Raw genomic sequence first — 19,263 nt, 5'->3', positions numbered from 1 at the left:
GATGCTGAGGACAGAGTAACACTTTTCTTTTGGTCAATACTGTTTCTCAGCATGCATAATATTTTCATGACAAATGAGTAAGAAACTCATGGTGGTGATAATAAGGAACAATTAACAGTGCAAGATGCTGTAAGAAAATGAGAAATGGCTCATTAACTCAATTGAAGAGTAAAATTGCATTTTACCTAGAGTTGTTTGAATAACACAAATAGGTTAAACAGATAATGCCAAAATAGCATTGATGGCAGAAACAGTAGTTTGATGCAAAGACATGAGGATCTGCTGACCATAGAGACATGGCATTGTTACACACTGTCTAAATGTAACCAAAAAGGAGGAGGGAGGCTCTGAGAAACTTATCCCTCTTGTGCTTGTAGAAGTCTACTAAAATTTTGCTGAACCACTTAGGTTCAAAGCTAGTTCTAGATGGAATAAGGGAAGCCTACATTTGAAATTCCATGAGTTCAGATAAGTCTATAGAGCTGTAATAATTGATTATTGGGAATTCAAATTATGCATCCTACATTTTTCTTCACATCAGCAAAATCAGTAAAAGATCTGAGAGACTTGCAAATTAGTTTTTGCAGAATGAAAAATTTATGCAACATAGAATTTCACCACAAAACAACCCAATATATCAGTAGCTACCATAATTCTCTTTCCTTGAAAGGGTTGAATATACCTTCAGATACAATAGTAACAAACACAACAAAATAGTATAACACCATTAAAGAGAATGAAAGTATTACAGGGTATTCAACCAAATAATAGAAAATGAAAACTCATTTCCATATTATCTCATTGGCCATAAAAGATTTGTTTATAATATCACACACAATAAAATCCAATAAAATACAACATGATGGAACCAATGGAAACAGAAGGACAAAAGCATGGTAGCACTTCAAAGCAAGATGATATTAAATTAGCAGTGCCTATTACAATATCTTTTTGTCTTCAAAATAGCTGTTTATGCCATCACAGATAATAAAATAAAACAACCCAGGATAAAACCATTCCAACTAATGAATGGGAACATTATAAGTCTCCAAAGCAATGTAATGGGGACTCATGATTACCTTAAACTCTTATGTACTTTTACCATTTTTTTACAGTAGGGAGACTATACAGTATTTATACATGTGAGTTTGATTTATTTCAGGTATGAGTAAGGTCACAAGTTGCATCCATTTATTTATGAATATCTCAATGTGATCATTCTTAATAGCTCAGTAGTACTCCATTGTGTAAAAATACCACAGCTTTTTTATCCATTTCTCAGTTGATGGACACTTAGGTTGTTTCCAAGATCTGGCTATTACAAATTGTCCTGTCATAAAAATGGGTGCACATATACCACTGAGGTATGATGTTTTCAGTTCTTTTGGGAATGTGCCTAGAAGTGAAATAGCTGGATCAAGTGGGACTTCCAATTCCCCTTTCATGAATTCTCTCCCTATGCCTATGTCTTAAATATTTGTATCCTATTTATCTTCCAACAGATTTACTGTTTCTGTTATAATGTTAATATATTTGATCCATTTACATTTTAGTTTAGTACATGGTGATAGGCATGGGTCTAGTTTTAGTTTTCAGCCTATGGAGAGCCAGTTTTTCAAGCATAATTTATTAAAGAGACTGTCATTCTTCCAGTGAAAATGTTGGATTCATGTATCAAAGATAAGATGGCTGAGTGTGTTTGTTGTTGTGTTTGTGCCTTCTAATTTATTCCATTGATCTACAGTTGAGTGTTTATTCCAATACCATGTTGATTTTATTATAATTGCTTTGTAGTATAACCGACTCATGGACTGTGATGCCTCCCACCTTTTCTTTACTGCTTAGAATTTTCTTTGCTATTCTAGGTCTCTTCTGGTTCCAGATTAATTTTAGGAGTGATTTCTCTAGATCTATGAGGTATGTTGATATTATGTTCATTGGGATCGCAGTGAATCTGTATAACAGTTTTGGAAGAAAGGCCATTTTCACAATATTTTGTTTTCCCAACCATGAACAAGGGATGTCATTCCATTTTCTGGGATCCTCTTCGATTTCTTTTTCAGGACATTGTAATTTTCCTTATATAGATTTTTAAAAAAATTCTTTCATGAGATTAATTCCAAAGTATTTCATTTTTTTGGATGGCAGTGTGAAGGGTGTGGCTTTTCTTATTGCTCTGTCAATGAATTTGTTGTTAATGTGTAGGAATGCTATAGATTTTTGAGTATTGACTTTGTATTCAGCTACATAGTTGAATTTATTGATTTTATCTAGGAGACTTCCCATGGAGTTTTGGGGCTCTTCTATGTAGAGTATCATGTCATAAGTTAACTTCCTCTTTTCCTATCTTTACCCCATTTATATCTGTCTCTTTTCTAGTTGCTCTAGCTGGTATTACCAGTACTATGTTGAATACAAATGGTGATGAGGGACATAATTGTTTTGTGCCTGATTTAAGGTAAAGGCCTTCAGTTTTTGGCCACTTAATATGATACTGCCTGTTGGTTTGTCATAGATGGCCTTTATCATATTGAGGTAAAGATCATCTACTCCAATTTTCTGTAAGGTTCTTATCGTGAATGGAAGTTGCACCTTAGGAAAAGCTTTTACTGCATCTATAGAATTGCTCATGTAATTCTTTTGGTTTTGTTGAAATGGTGGATTACACTGTTTGATTTACATATGTTGAACCATCCCTGCTTGCCTGGAATGAATCACACTTGGTCGTGGTATATAATATTGATGACTTGCTTCATCCTGTTTGCCAATATTTTATTGAGCATTTTGCATCTGTGTTCATTAGGGAGATTGGCCTGGAGTTCTCTTTTTTACTTGGGTCTTTCTCAGGTTTTGGTACTAGAGTAATATTTACTTCTAGGAATGACTTAGGAAGAATTACTTCCATTTTGACTTCATTGAGGAATTTGAGGAGTGTCAGAATTAAGTCTTCTGGTATTTCTTTTAGAATTACACAGTGAATCAGTCTGGGCCTGGGCTCTTTTTATACATAAGCAGAACTATTATATTTTCAATTTCATTAATAGAGATTGGATTATTCAGCATTTTTACATCTTCTTGATCCAGCTTTGGTTCTTCATATGTTTCTAGGAATGTATCTATTTCTTCTGTGTTATTAAAACAATGAGAGTAGATGATTTTAATGTAGGTGTAGATGATGTTTTATATTTCCCAAGAGTCTGTAGTGATTTTGTCTTTTTCATTCCTTATTGCATGAACTTGAGCCTTTCCTCCCTTTCTTAAATAAGGTAGGCAAGGTGCTTATCCATTTTATGTATTCTTTCACAGAACCAACTCTTTGTTTCACTGATTATTTGTAATGTGTTCTTAGTCTCTATTGCATTAATTTCTTTTCTGACTTTTATAATTTCCTCCCTTCTTTTGGCTTTGAACTCCATTTGCTTTGGACTTTCTAGATATTTGATGTGTAGCATCAGATTGTTTATTTGTATTCTTGTGGTTTCCTGATATGCAAAGTCAGTGTAATAAATTTTCCTCTGAGGACAGCTTTCATTGAGTCCCATACATTCCAGTAAGTTGTATGTGCATTTTTGTTTGCTTTTAGACATTGTTTAATTTGTTCTTTAGTTTCCCCTGTGACCCACTGATTGCTCAAGAGTATATTATTCAATTTACATGTGTGTGTGTGTGTGTGTGTGTGTGTGTGTGTGTGGTTTTTGCAGTTTCTAGTTTTATGGCACGATGATCTGATTACATGCATGGGATAATTTCAAGTCTTTTGCATTTATTTAAAAATATTCTGTGGGCTACTATATAGCCTGTTTTAGAGAATGTCCCATGTACTGCTGAGATGAATATATGTTCTGATGTTGTTGGCTGGTACACTCTGTATATGTCCATCAGGTCTGTTAGTTTACAGATATGATTCTGTTGTGTTATTTGTTTGCTGAATTTTTGTCTGGCTCATCTGTCCCTTGGTGTCCAAGGTGTGTTAAAGTCTCCTGTTATAAATGTATTATTGCTTATTTGATTTTTCATTTCTGTAAATAGCTGCTTTGCATAATTGTGTGTCCTAGAATTTGGTGCATATATATTTACAATAGTTATCTCTTTCTTTTGAAGTTTTCCCCTAACCAGTATGTGGTGACCTTCTTTATCTGTTAGGACCATTCTTGGTTTGAAGTTCACGTTGTCTGCAAACAGAATAGCTACCTCTGCTTTTTTTTCACTTCCTGTTGCATGATGAATTGTTTCCATCATTTGACTTTCAATCTGTGAGTTTCCTTTTGGATTAGATAGCTTTCTTGTCGACAGCATGTGATTGGATATTGTGTCTTGATCCATTCTTACAGTCTGTTTCTTTTAATTGGTGAATTGAGACCATTCACATTAATGGTTATAACTGTTATATATTGTTTTATTGTTGACATATTATCTTTCCATTTTGGTTAATTGTCTGCCTTACTTAGTGGTTTATTTCTATGAGTATCTAAACTCTCTTTCAGTATGCTTTGCAAGGTTGGTTTGATGATCATGAATTTCTTCAGCTTTTCTTTGTCATGAAAATAGATGCAACAGCAGAAAGACAACATTGGACAGTCTCTAAAATAAACCATATACTAGGAGACAGGCAACATCATGCAGGTTCCTAACATCCCTACTTCTTGCTCATGTAACACAGAATGAAATGGCTTGATATTGGTAGAGAATGTATCAACAGTTTCAAAACCAAGCTATTGGTATAGCTGGGCTTCTCCCCATGGTAAAAGTGAAGTGGAAAATTAGGGAAATAAAGAACTTTTTCCATCTCAAAAATGTTACATCCTTTCCCCTCTGTTGTAGTCAGGGTTTGCAAGGAAAGAGATTTAATGTGTAACTTATAATTGATAAGATCATTTAAATATATTCACCTACTAAAAAGTGAGATTTAGACATGTGTAGATCTGTTCACATACTAGAGACCTAAAGAATCCAGCTGAGAACCGGAATCCTATGACAATATCCTGCACAGGTTCTGCTGAAGACCTAGAACCCATGTCAAGGACTGTCACAAGTTCACCTGGAGATATAGAGTCACTGCCAATTTCTCATACATGTCTATATCAAGGTTGTGTACTAGGAAGGGTCAAAGCTCAGCACTGGAAGCTACAAATTCTGTGTCCTTGGGTGCAAGATCTGTGCCATCAGGCTGAGTGATCAGTACTGGAGCCAAGATATAAAGCTCATGATATGGGCCAGAGTTCTGTAAAAGAGAACAGTAGCTATGCAAAGTAAAATGAGGCCCTGAGCTCCTCTAATGATGATGATGGCTGAGTTCATATCTGGAAAATCACTGCTACCAGCTTCTCCATGAGAATGAGCAGCCTAGCACCTTCCTTCCATTTCTCCTTTGATGCTGTTTGCAACAATACTTCAATGCATGCTCTGTTCCCAAAACCATGATGACTCAGTTCACTGGGTGGTCCAAGTTGACCATTATTAAGTGGCCAAACCACCAAAGCAGTTATTTAGATACTTAAATTCTAAAACAGACTTTATGGGGGCTGAGGACTTATCTCAGCGGCATGAGCATCTGCTTGGCAAGTGCAAGGTCATGAGTTTGATCCTCAGTACAAAAAGAAAAAGGACTTTGTATCACTTCATATTATTCATCTGGCCCACCTCACATAAACAACAGTGAGAACATGTGAAGTTCATTGAAATGAAATATTCAGGAACACAAACCTTCACAATGTATTCTTCACATATGCCTTCACATATGTCACACAGAAACTATTTGGTCCATGTCCTGTCTGCGTTTGTTGTACTCTAATTAACTGCGGGAATTTGTGTGAAAATGTAGACAGGGTTATCAACTCTCTGATTATACAAGGAAATTTTAAAAATCTTATTTAAGACAAGTAGAAAAACAAACCAATATATACACGTATACACGTATGTTTCACTGCAGGACACTGACAGCACTGAACCCAGGACAGAATGTCATGAGTCTGGTGTTATGCACATCACCACCTCAATAATGTTACAGTGGCTACAGATAATGGGCCTAAATGTGCCAGTATATTAACAACCAAAATAGTTGGAATGAAATATACTGAATATGCATTGTATTTAATATACCAAATCTAAACTGGACCTGGTGGTTTGTGCGTGTAAGCCCAGTACTTGAGAGGCTGTGGCAAGAGAATTGTTTGAGGCCACTCTGGGTTATCAAGTGATCTCAAAGCCAGCCTGAACAGCATAGCAACATGCTGCCTCAAAAAGAAAAATATATCAAATCTAATGAACACAGAGTAATTGTGATGGCCTTGTTACATTAGCATCATGCTTATACTGACCTGTAGTCAACTAGGAAAAGCTAACTTAGAGCCCATTTCATAATAAAATATCATATCACTTACTGAATGGAGCACACTGATGAATATTTGTTATTTATCCTTGGTATTTGGTGGCTGACAGAGCAGTGCTTGCTGCTGCACTCCGCAGAAAAAAGTGACTATTGCTGCAGGAAACAAGACTGCATGAATCCCTGCAATATGTCCTTAACTCTCTGGGAAATAGACCCACTAAGGATGCACTGTACTGAGCAGACTTACTACATTTAGTCTTTTGAATACTTTGAACACTAACTTCAGTAGTGGAGGATCTATTTACCTACACTTCCACTAACAAAGTTAAATAGTTCCTTTTCTCCTGCAGTCATATGAACATTCTTTTGGTCTTGTGGTGATTTGTTCTCCCTGCAATGAGATGGTGATCTTATTTGCATTTCTCCTTTGTATAAAAATGCTCGATAGTTCTTCAGGTATTTCTTGGCTATTTGTGCCCATTATGAAAAGTGTGTATTCATTTCATGTTCCTATTAACTATATGCTAGCTGTCAAGGAGTAACATGCAAAACTTCTCCCATTCTGTAGATTATTTTTTCATTCTTTTTTATTTGAATTCTGTTTTTGGCTTCTATTTTTGTGCAGGAGTATAAAATCTTACATAATCATTTTTGCTTGTTTTTTGTCACCCTATCTTATTTTCTATACAAAACACCAGCAATAGCATTAAGTAAAAAACTTTTTTAATGCCTCTACATTCAGAACATGGAATGCCTGGCTCATTCTTCTTTCACTATGTTTTACTCTATTAGAGGCACATTTGAGACTGCTGCACAAATTATCATAAAATGTACATTTCCTGAGTGAAAAAAAAATCACGATTTACAGTAGTGATTCTTTGGGTTAGGGGAACAAATCCTTTCACTTTCTTACATTTAATAAATATATTCTGCTCTTCACCTTTGTTCTTTCCAAAATTCATTCTTTGGTTTTGAAAAATGCAATCTCATAGCCAACATAGTCAGTGAGGAGTTTCATTCCCCTATATCACTGTCTGGTTGCCTATATTTCTAACTAACTCAGCTCCCTGTAACATTAAGAATTGTTTATCAATTTCACTTAGCATAATTTTAGCAAATAAAATATACTTAATGAAAATAGTGAAATATATGATTAAATTGAAAAAATGATTATCACAGTTTCTCTACTTAGCATCACCAAACATTTTCACCTTGTAAGTCTTGCAGTACAAAAATGAGCCCATCCAAATGGTGTCCAAAAATGGGGCAAGACATGTTTTTCAAAAAAAAAGCAAGCTAATTATTTTGCCTGGTACCAGGGACACAGTGCAGCTGGAGTTCGCAAAGCTGTAACTCGCTTAAAAGATTTTCAGGCTTTTTGTAGAAAGAAGAATTACAAAATGAATGGTTTATGGGTGTGGATGAAGAAATGAGAAATCCTTGGTCCACTAAGGAATGAGGAAGAACTTTGTTTCACTTTGCAGAGGATAGAGAGGTCTCAAAACAATTTGCAATCCTTTGTCAACTAATTTTAGATAACATCTGTCCTTTGCAGAGGGTAACCATGTTTAACATATCTATTAGTTCACCCACGAAGATGGCACACACAGAACAGTATGATGGCACTACAGGTTGTAGAAAATAGTTGCGTTTGCAAAGGTAACCAACAGGCAATTTGGTCATACAACTTGGATATTGGCAAACACAACACAAATATAACGAAGCTCTGTTTGTTAGTGTATAACATCAAGCATGTGGGAAAACAAACAATAAAAACAACTTTAAGAAAATTGCAATAATATAGGGGACAGTATATCATTCACTGTATTTACCATGTTATCTGAAGGTATTTCTTAACCACAAAAGAAACATTGAGCCTTTTAACTATCAATTTCAATAATTGTGCTCATAGCACTGCATGGTTGAAAGATGTAGATATTTTTTATGGTACCAGGGAATGAACTCAAGACCTTGAGCTTGCCAGGAAAGTGCTTGCAACTCTGAACTCAATATCCTGGCCCAATAGCCTTAGATACTAAATATGAATTTTAGCAAAATTTATTCGCCATTGACATATTTAACAAAAAATCTTTTTAATCTACATCTTCACATGTGAAATTATTTTATTCCTTGCATTTTAAGTTATATTTTGTTTTCTGAACTGGGTATCAAACTCACATACTAGCACTTGCCAGGCATATGCTTCTGCCTTCTGAGCTAAATAACTGGCTATAGGTAAATAATATTTTTTAAATGTATAAACATCACTTTATCCATTCAAATAGTATTGTGATTTTTTCAAAGGAGGTCAAGGTAGATAGAAATTGATATACAATCAGAGAGGAATTGGAACCTCTAAGGAGTCAATGTAACAACCTAAATAAAAGTATCACTGCTAGAGGCACAGCTGAAGAAAGCCAGACGTGAAAGAGAAGATGCAGTGACCATGTCTACATGCCTCCTGAAGAGAAAAATAATAGCTTGAAATGTACTACAGTTACCACGACTTCCTCCAGGATGTCCAGATAGGCATCAGTTACCTTACTCAATGACCAGAAACACTGGACTATTGTTCCCACAAAATGCTTATCTCTTTCTACATAGCTTTTCTGGATAACTTGTTTCCCTGCTGGATAATATTAGTTAAGCAGCTATAAGCTTATAGATTGATTGTAGTTTGAGACCCACATTGCACCACATTGTGACTTTGCTGTATAAATGTGTAAGGGCCAAAGTCGCAAGGAAGAAGACCCCAAGTACTCAGCTCTGGGTGAGGCACAAAAGTTTATTTCCATGCGCATGGGGTCCTCCAGGCAAACAAGTGCGGAGGGCCCCGACGGAGAATTGTGTAGTGTTTTTAAGGGCTCAAGCGGGAGGCAAGCAAGTTTACAGAAGCAGATCACATTGGTTAATTTTGAACGGCGCAGGACTTGGCAGAAGCTGATTTGCGGGGTTAGGGGCTGAGTAACCATGGAGACTGAGGGTCCTGGCCTGATCTCTATGTACCAGGTACAACTCTGTCTTGTTTAAACAGAACATTCTTTTACTTATCTCTGCTGAAAACAGAACATCTTGTGGTTAATGACTAGCAGGAGCATTCCTTCCTGTCCTATTCTGATATCTCAGGGGGAGTTAAGGAGTAAAACATTCCTTTCTGTTCTGTTTTATTGCTCGGGGGGTATATAGCTGGAAATTAACCCTCTCATTCCCCCCTTTGTCTTGTGAATGACTTTTAATCTTAAAGGTCTTATATGGGCAAGGAGTCGTATTGTTGACGCAGCACCATAACCTTTACTTGAGAAATCTGGGTCCTTACAAATCGGGTTACACGGTTAATGAGGCAAGGGGCTAGAGCCATAACTATGATGAATCCGGCTAGGGGTCCCAATAAAGGGAGGATATAGGGCAGAATTGATTCCCAGAAAGAGAACACTTTGGCTTCACTTGAAGGGAGCTCTCGAGATTTGATTCTTTCTCTTAACTTTTCCATTGCATCTTTTACAATTCCAGTATGGTCAGTGTAAAAGCAACATTCTTCTCTAAGCGCAGCACAAAGGCCCCCTTCCTTTAGAAACAGAAGATCTAAGCCTCTCCGATTTTGTAACACCACCTCGGACAGAGACGAGAGACGAGATTGTTGTAATGCAGTTATAGATGTCTCTAGGGCTTGTAGATCTTGGTTCACAACTGCAAGGAGTTGTTGGCGAGACTTGTGCCCAGTAATGAGGGCTGCTGTACCAGTCCCTATGCCTCCTGCTACTCCTATCCCTAATAATACCACCAGGGTTAGGGAAACCGGTTCTCGTTTACTTCGGTTTTTTATGAGGGGGAGCATGTCAGGAGGGAGATACTTAATACGAGGCATAAGGTCTATGAGGATGCAGGAGCTGTCTCCAGCAAGGAGTACATTTGTGGAAACACAAGGGGTGAGTCCGGTGGTACATAACCAGAATGCTCCAGTGGGGGGAATGAGATATTGATTTTTGGGAAAGGAGCGGGCGTGTGTGAGACAGCGGTGGCGTAGGTCTGCTGGCCAATTGTCAGGTGTTCCTATACAGGTTCCCTGACCAGCGAGGCCAGGTAGGGGAAGAGTGTGGAATACTTGGTTCCAATTGTATTGGTCAGAATTGGGGGTCAGCGTATAGGAATCATTTAGGGCGGTCCCCTCATAATATGGAGGGTTAGCACTCAGGCATAACCAGCAGGATTGGGCCAGGTCTGGGTGGGTAAGATTAAGGGCTTTATGAGCCCCAAGTATAAGACTAAGGAGAGAACTCACAGTCGGAGGGACGAGCCCTGACTCAGGAGGGCTAGTCAAATACCTGGAGGGGGTGCGAGGTGAGGTTTGGGTAGTCCTGGGCATTGGGGATGAAAGTTTCTTAGCAGTTGTTGGGATCAGTGGCCACAGAGATGGTTTCGTCTCCAGTTTTAATTCCTTTTTAATAAACAAGTATCCCCCTGAGTCCTTTCCACTTTGATAATATCTAAATCCCCAAGTTTTTCCTGTGACCCATGAGGGCTCTTGGGGGGTAAGGACCGTGAGTTGTAGGTATAGGCAAGGCCCAGGTCCCTGGCCCGACTCAGCATCCCAAGCCCCACCATAACAAGTGGGGGCTTTGGGCGAGCTCCAGTTAGCCTTGAAAGGCTAATGTACTGGTCCCTTATGGTGGGTGTCCATGCGGTAGCAACCGTCTCACATCCCCAGTAAGCACAGTAATATTCTCCCAGGGAATTACAATAAGTTCTCCCCTCCACTGAAGCTGGGCATAGGTAAACACCTTGAGATGGGTCCATACAGGGAGCCTGAGGGACAATATCGCAGGAAAAGAAAGCAAAAGTAGGGTTACCTGATCCTTCCCACATGCCGACCACCTTTTGGCCATCCCATCTAATTAATGACCAAATCCAAGGGTGGTGGGGGTTAGTCATCGCGGGAGTAATCAATATGAGCAATCCCATTAAGGCCCAGGGGGTTACAATCTGGGGTTTTTGTTGGGTCATCTTGTAATGACACACGAAGGGAGTGTACAGAAACAGCATCAAGGAGTCTTTCGGCTCAATTTAAGTTTTAAGGGATTATCAGACCATTTGAGTTCCCAGGAATCATCCTCCGGTGATGAAGCAGGCTTTAGATGTGACGCGTGGATCCAGGAGGCGATCCCGTCAACCTTTACCGCTGTAGGAGTAGTCAACAGGACCTGGTATGGTCCCTTCCAGCGAGGCTGTAGAGTTTCTTGTTGGTGGCGCCGGACAAGCACAAAGTCTCCCACTTGGTATGGATGGGGCACGGGGAACTCACTGGGGGCGTAGGCCGAGGCTAGTTGAGTCCACACGTCCCTTTGTAGGTTGTCGAGGGCGATGAGCCTGTCAGACAAGGAGGTTGGTAACAGGGTAGTATGTTCAGTTAGGGGAGTGAGATCTCGAATGGGGGGTGGAGTGCCAAACAAGATTTCGAAGGGGGTGAGGTTAGGGGGTTTAGCAGACGGGGTGTTTCACGCACGAAAAAGGGCATAAGGCAGGAGCATCATCCAATCTTTTAAGCCAGTCTCATGAGCTAATTTAGTGAGGGTCTCCTTAATAGTTCTATTCATCCTTTCTACCTGTCCTGAACTTTGGGGTCTATAAGCACAATGTAATTTCCAATCAATCCCCAATATGTTGGCCAGTCCCTGACTTACCTTAGCCACAAACGCCGGCCCATTATCAGACCCTATTACCTTTGGCAATCCGAACCGGGGAAAAATTTCTTCCATCAACTTCTTTGTGACCATGGCAGCAGTTTCCTTTTTGGTAGGAAAGGCCTCAGTCCATCCAGAAAATGTATCCACAAAAACTAACAGATATTTTAGTCCACATCGGGCAGGCTTAATTTCTGTAAAGTCTACTTCACAGTATTGTCCGGGCCTGGTACCGCGTAGCCTTTTGCCGGGGGCCAGCTTGGCAGGGTAGGCATTGGTCAATTGACATGCCTCACAATTAGTCACGACCCGTGTGGCGACCTGACGTATGGCAGCGGGGGATGCCCCCGGGAAGTCTTGGCGTTGGGCCAGTAGGCACAGCTTTTTAACCCCCAAATGGGTGAGCCGGTGGGCCTGTTGTATGTAGGTAGTCAGGTCTGGTGCCTCAGGGGTTTGGTTACTTTGAGCTTTATTTTTGGGAGGGGCATCTTTGATATCAGTCACCAGCATCTGTGAGCCTCCCATGGCTGCAGATTTCGCTGCCTGATCGGCCAGGTTGTTTCCCTTCGTGATGGGATCAGTCCCTTTTTGGTGGCTGTTACAGTGTATTATCGCCACCTTCTGGGGTAACATGACCGCAGCTAATAATTGAAGAATCTCCTGTTTGTGCTTTATTTCTTTGCCTGCGGAAGTTAGAAGTCCCGGCTGGCGGTATATGGCCCCATGGATGTGGGCCGTTGCAAAAGCGTATCAACTGTCTGTGTAGATGTTTCCTCGCTTTCCTTTGGCGAGCTCCAGAGCCTTAGTCAAAGCGATCAGCTTGGCCTTTTGGGCCGAAGACCCGTCCTCCAGCCTGGCTGTCCAAATAACATTGGAATGATCGGTGACAGCTGCCCCCGCATACCGCTTACCTTGAATCAGGAAGCTACTCCCGTCAGTGAAGTAAGTCACCTCCGCATCGGACAGGGGGCAATCCAGTAAGTCCGGCCGTACTCCGGCCTCTTCTGCCAAGATGTCCTGGCAGGTATGGAGGATGGGTTCCGAAGTTTCTTCCGGCAGCAGGGTTGCCGGGTTGAGAGTCACAGGGGGTCCGAAAGTTATTTTGTCTTTATTGAGTAAGAGACTCTGATAATGAGTGACTCTGGCATTTGAGAGCCATCTGTCTGGAGGTTGGCGGATGATACTTTCTAGTGTATGCGGGGCAATGATTGTTACTTTTTGTCCCAAAGTCAATTTATCAGCATCTTTAATAAGCAAGGCCGCCGCTGCGATGGCCTTTAAGCAGGGTGGCCATCTGCTCGCCACAGGGTCCAGTCTCTTTGAGAGGTAAGCCACCGGACGCCTCCATGGCCCAAAGGCCTGGGTCAATACTCCTCTCGCTATTCCTTTTTTTTCTTTAATGAAGAGAGTAAAAGGTTTGTCTACATTAGGAAGGGCCAGGGCCGGAGCGGATAGGAGGGCCCGCTTGATGGCATCAAAGGCCTGCTGGTGGTCTCTTTCCCAAACAAAGGGAGATCCCCCCCTTTAGTAATGGGTACAGGGGAGCTGCCAAGGTTGCGAACCCAGGGATCCACAACCGGCAAAACCCCGCGGTACCCAGGAACTCCCGTAATTGTTTTTGGCTCTTTGGAGGGGGAATCTGGACCACAGTCTGCTTTCTAGCCTCAGTGAGCCATCTTTTTCCCCCTTTTAAGGAGTAGCCCAGGAAAATTACCTCTCGTCTGCAAATTTGAGCCTTTTTCACTGATGCCCTATACCCCAAGACGGCCAACTCACGTAAAAGGTCCTGGGTTCCACTGGTGCAATCACCCTCAGAGTCTGTGGCCAGCAGCAAGTCATCTACATATTGGAGGAGGGTGAGGTTCGGGTGCTGGGCTCGGAAGGGGGCTAGGTCCTTGTGTAGAGCTTCATCAAAGATGGTTGGGCTATTTTTGAAGCTTTGTGGGAGGCGCGTCCAGGTCAACTGTCTGGTGGACCCAGTTTCAGGGTCCATCCATTCAAATGCAAACAAGGGCTGGCTACCTTTATGTAAGGGCAAACAGAAAAAGGCATCCTTTAAGTCCAGAACAGTATACCAAGTCTTTGATGGATTTAAACCACTGAGGAGATTATAAGGATTGGGTACGGTGGGGTGAATGTCTTCCACCCGGCTGTTGACCTCTCTCAGGTCCTGTACTGGTCTGTAGTCATTTGTCCCAGGCTTTCTGACAGGGAGCAATGGAGTATTCCATGCAGACCGGCAAGGGGTCAATACCCCTTGGTCTAACAGTCTCTGTATATGTACCTTGATCCCCAGGTGAGCTTCTCTATTAATAGGATATTGTTTAACTCGAATGGGAGAGGCAGTGGCTTTTAGAGTGACCACTACTGGCGGTTGCTGGCTTGCCAGCCTGAGTCCAGCCATCTCGGCCCAGGAGTCTTTAAAATCAGTTAGCCAAGCAGGGGCGATGGGCTGGGGTCTCGGTGGTCATAGAGCCTATATTCATCTTCCAACTTTAGAGATAACACCGTAACTATGGGTTGCCCAACCTTTGGGTTACGGAATGTCACCTGAGGTCCTTGGGGCTCAAAGGAGATCTTTGCCCCTAGTTTGGTTAATAAGTCTCGTCCCAGGAGGGGAGCAGGGCATTCAGGAATAACCAGGAAGGAGTGCTTTACTTTTCCCTTGCCTAGGTCAACTGTGCGCTCAGTGGTCCACGAGCGATATTTGCTCCCGTTAGCCCCTTGAACTAGCGATTTCTTAGTTGAAAGGGCCCCTAAGGGGGCCTGAAGGGCCGAGTAAACAGCTCCCATGTCGACCTCGAATTCTATGGGAGTCCCCTCCACTTTAAACATTACCCTGAGCTCGGGGAGGGGGTCCGAGCCCCGAAGTCCCTAGTCCTCTTCATCTAAGGCGAGCATGGGGGCTCGGGGTCGCAGTGAGGACTGTTTTTCCCGTTCCTTATTGGCTCATTTCTTTTTTAATTTCTCACAGTCTTTGATCAGGTGCCCTTTTTCCTTACAATATGCACATTGGTCTGGGTCTAATGGGGGGCGAGTGGGCTTTCCCTTTCCTGTCTCAGGTTTTCCCTGAATAACTGTAGCCAACATTTTAGCCAATTCCTTGTTTCATCTTTTGTCCCTAGCTAACTCCTTTTCCTCCTCCGTCTCCCATTTATAATAGACCTTTTCAGCTTCCTTAACAAGATCCCTCAGAGTTAGGTCTTGCAGACCATCTAGCCTTTGGAGCTTACGTCTTATATCAGGTGCCGATTGCCCTATGAAGGCCATGGCTATTGAGCCCTGTCGGCCTTCCTCTTCAGGGTTAAAAGGCGTGTACCGCTGGTAAGCTTCCATCAGGCGTTCCAGAAAAACTGAGGGAGTCTCAGTAGGCCCTTGGGTAACCTCTCTTACCTTGGCCAAATTAGTGGGGCGCCTTGCAGCCACCCAGAGACCTGCCATTAGAGTCTGGCGATAGATAGAAAGATGCTGCCTACCGTCAGGTGAGTTGGGGTCCCAATTGGGGCGTTTCAAAGGGAAGAAATCATCAATCAGGTCTGGTCTCTGGGTGGGTCTGCCATTCTCTCTGGGAACGGCTTTCCGAGCTTCAAGAAGGATGCGTCTCTCTTCGGTGGTGAAAAGGACTCCTAGAAGCTGCTGGCAATCATCCCATGTAGGTTGGTGGGAGAACATGATAGAATCCGTCAAACCTGTTAACTTAGAGGGATCATCAGAGAAAGGAGGATTATTGTTTTTCCAGTTATGGAGGTCTGAGGTAGAGAAAGGCCAGTACTGTAAAGCAGGCATTTGCCTCCCGTCTGTCCCGTCGTCTACCATGGGCCCGTAAGGGCGAAGGGGAAGGGTAACAACTGGGTCTTCAGATCGTAGCTTGCTCCAGGGGTTCTGAGCTGGAACTGCGGGCCCTGGGGGTGTAGACCCAGAGCAAGCCATTGTGGGAAGCAGGGGGTATAGAGGAGACGCGGATACCAGAGGAGAAGAGGGGCCCGGTTCAGGTGAAGAGGGTGCTGAGGGAGAAGGAGCGCTTGATCCAGACAAAGAGGCTGGAGGAGAGAGTGGGTATGGGGGAGGTGGAGCCGGTTGAGAAGAAGGGGGTCGATCATAGTCGAGCAGAGGGAGATCGGGCTGAGACTCGGGCAGAACCGGAGTGGGAGGCCCTTTCAAAGCTAAGAGTTTAGGTATGGAGGAGTCAGGAGGGGGAAGAAAGGGTTTCACCCACAATGGGGGTTCCTCCCTGAGGCCTGCCATACCAAGATGTAAGCGAACTGATCAGGGTGGCCCCCTTGTCCGGGGCGGAAGATGATGTTCTTAACTGCTAGGGTGAGGGGAAGGTGGAAAGTCCCCTCCGGTGGCCAACCCACGGATTAAGTGGGCCATTCAGTCGAGCAGAAAACCTGCCATTTACTCTTCTTGACCTGTAAGGAGAGATAGTGAGCCCTCTTCCGCACCTCCGACCAATGGTCGAGGGTGAGGGACAATGGGGATGAGGTCAATTGTCCCATGGCATTCTATGGTCACAGGGCGGTTAACGCAAGCGCGATACAACAAATAACTAAACACAACACCCACAACACACAACAAGACGAACAGGCCGGCCTCATGCTCACGCATCAGTTCCACTCCAAACGACCCACCTCAGAGGGTGTCTCCAAATTTGCCCGGTCGGACCACAGATTGGGAATGAAATTCCCCAGATCGATAGGAAAATCCTATCGCAGACGGTGAGCCACGGAAAACCGTGTGGGGCGTCCCCCGGTCACCAAAGAACAGATAACAGAAATTGCCCCTAGATTGGAGCTGCTCAGCTCGGGGCGTAAAACACTGATAGATCGATCTCAGAACAAAAATAAGAAGTGACCAGTCGTACTCACCCGCCGTACAAAGCGGAGCCGTTGAGGTTGTCTCCCGTGAGACGTGCTATCTCGCTGGGGCCTCCATATGTAAGGGCCAAAGTCGCAAGGAAGAAGACCCCAAGTACTCAGCTCTGGGTGAGGCACAAAAGTTTATTTCCATGCGCATGGGGTCCTCCAGGCAAACAAGTGCGGAGGGCCCTGAGGGAGAATTGTGTAGGGTTTTTAAGGGCTCAAGCGGGAGGCAAGCAAGTTTACAGAAGCAGATCGCATTGGTTAATTTTGAACGGCGCAGGACTTGGCAGAAGCTGATTTGCGGGGTTAGGGACTGAGTAACCATGGAGACTGAGGGTCCTGGCCTGATCTCTATGTACCAGGTACAACTCTGTCTTGTTTAAACAGAACATTCTTTTACTTATCTCTGCTGAAAACAGAACATCTTGTGGTTAATGACTATCAGGAACATTCCTTCCTGTCCTATTCTGATATCTCAGGGGGAGTTAAGGATTAAAACATTCCTTTCTGTTCTGTTTTATTGCTCGGGGGGTTTATAGCTGGAAATTAACCCTCTCAAATGAACCCTAACAATAGGTCTGTGGCCAAAACACAGACCACTCCTGAAAATCCAGGGCTAATCTTTTTTTTTTTCCAAGAAAACTTCTTGAACTTCTTTTGGTTTGTGACTTCATTTCTCAATGTTGTGAGAGAACCAACTTGGTGCATTTGACATCAAACAGGGTAGGATTATATTTCTTCTATTTCAATTTGAATGTGAGACATCTGCTAAATGCCATGTCCCAAAACCTTGGTTATAAGCTGCTTATTTGCTCTTAGTTTTGCATTTACATGAGCTTTTGGACCTCCTCAGTCTAGTAAATTGCATATGTATTGGAGGAAGGATGTCACTGTTGTGCTGTAGCACAGTAGGTAAAATTCCTAACTCTATTTGTTATTGCTTCCTGGATGCCACCACATGATTAACTTTCCTCTGCCACATCATTCCATAATTCCCATTTTAGATAAGTCAATTTTCATTCAGCTCTGTTATTTTTGTTTTCTTTTACCAGTCTTTCTCTCTCCCTTGTTTTTTTCAGGTTTTAGGTGCACACCTATAATACCAAAACTTGGGAGGCTGAGGAGGGCTAATTAGTGTGAATTTAATTGACTAAGAAGTGAGTCCACAGTCAGTCTGAATGGCATAAGGAAACCCTGTCTCAATCAAACAGAAAAATTGTCATATTAATATGGATATCTTTGGGAATGGGAACTCGATAGTTTGAAACTCTTAGGACCATATCTATTAGCATGCATCAGGCGAATATAAGAATCCAGTAAAACTACCTTCAAGGATTTGGAGAAAATTCAAAAAAAATCTTATTGCAAACTGTAATATAGATTTATTGAAATTCCCATCAAAATACTATTAGGAAAACTCACAAATTCAGAGAAAACATTTCATTTGACTTTTGTCTTTGCCTGTGTTGATATGATGTTAAAATTTGTTGATTTGCATGCACTGCTGTTGTCACTGTTTTTCTTTTTTTTCATGTTCGTGAGTCAAGGTCTCATTATGCAGTTGGTGACATTCTGCTCACTTTGTAGCCCTGGTTAGGTTGAAACTCACAACAATCCTTCTACCTCAGCCTCCCAAGTCTGGGATTACAGGCAAGCACCACCATGCCCAGCTGCTGATAAATTTTTAATTAGATTTTAAGTCTCATTAACTGATACTGCATTAACAAGAATTTTTATTTCTTCTTTGGTCAGCTTTGGAAATTCATATATATCTAGGAATCGAACCATTTCTATAATATCCAACATAGGAAAACATAAGCTTTTTAAGGAGATACTGATGATCTTCTGAATTTTCACAGGATCTGTAGTTATTTTACTGTTTTCATTCCTCAATGCATGGTTTTCAGGTTTTCTTTTCTTTTTTGATAAGGTTGGCTAAAGGTTTATCATTTTTGTTTATTCTTTCAATGAACCAACCCTTTGATTCATTAATTCTTTTATTATTTTCTGGGTCTACATTGCATTAATTTCTCCTCTGATCTTTTTAGTTTCCTCCCTTGTGTGGGTTTTGGTTTTGTCTTGCCATTCTTTTTTCTGGAAATGAGAAACATCAGATTATTTGTTTGTGCTCTTTCTATTTCTTGATGTGTGATTTCACTACTATAAATTTCCCTGTCAGGACTGCTTTCATTGAATCCCATAAAATCCAGGACTTTGCATCTATATTCTTGTTGAGTTGTAGGTATTTTTAAGTTTCTTCTTTTATTTCATCTGTGACGAATTGTTTTTTTAGGAGGGTGTTATTTAAATAATTTCCATATATTTATGAAGTTTTTGAAATTTCTTTTACCATTATTGCCCAATTTTCTTGCACTATGGTGAGGTAAAATGCATG

At 41.8% G+C, this 19,263-nt stretch overlaps 1 protein-coding gene across 1 annotated transcript; it reads right to left on the bottom strand.

Annotated features, from left to right (window-relative positions):
- Nucleotides 1-12,756: 12,756 nt before the first annotated feature.
- LOC134474625 (uncharacterized) lies at nucleotides 12,757-16,251 on the bottom strand. Its single transcript, XM_063243135.1, is given in 3 exon segments — nucleotides 12,757-13,281; nucleotides 13,721-14,472; nucleotides 14,475-16,251. Coding segments are annotated over 3 exon segments (3,054 nt in total).
- Between the last annotated feature and the right edge of the window lie 3,012 nt (nucleotides 16,252-19,263).

The sequence above is a fragment of the Cavia porcellus genome, unplaced genomic scaffold (genome assembly GCF_034190915.1).
Source record: "Cavia porcellus strain 051 isolate PalLab524CR breed Dunkin Hartley unplaced genomic scaffold, mCavPor4.1 scaffold_34, whole genome shotgun sequence".
Taxonomy (NCBI): Eukaryota; Metazoa; Chordata; class Mammalia; order Rodentia; family Caviidae; genus Cavia; species Cavia porcellus.
The sequence above is the reverse complement of the archived record's forward strand: the minus strand, read 5'-3'. Positions and strand labels throughout refer to the sequence as shown.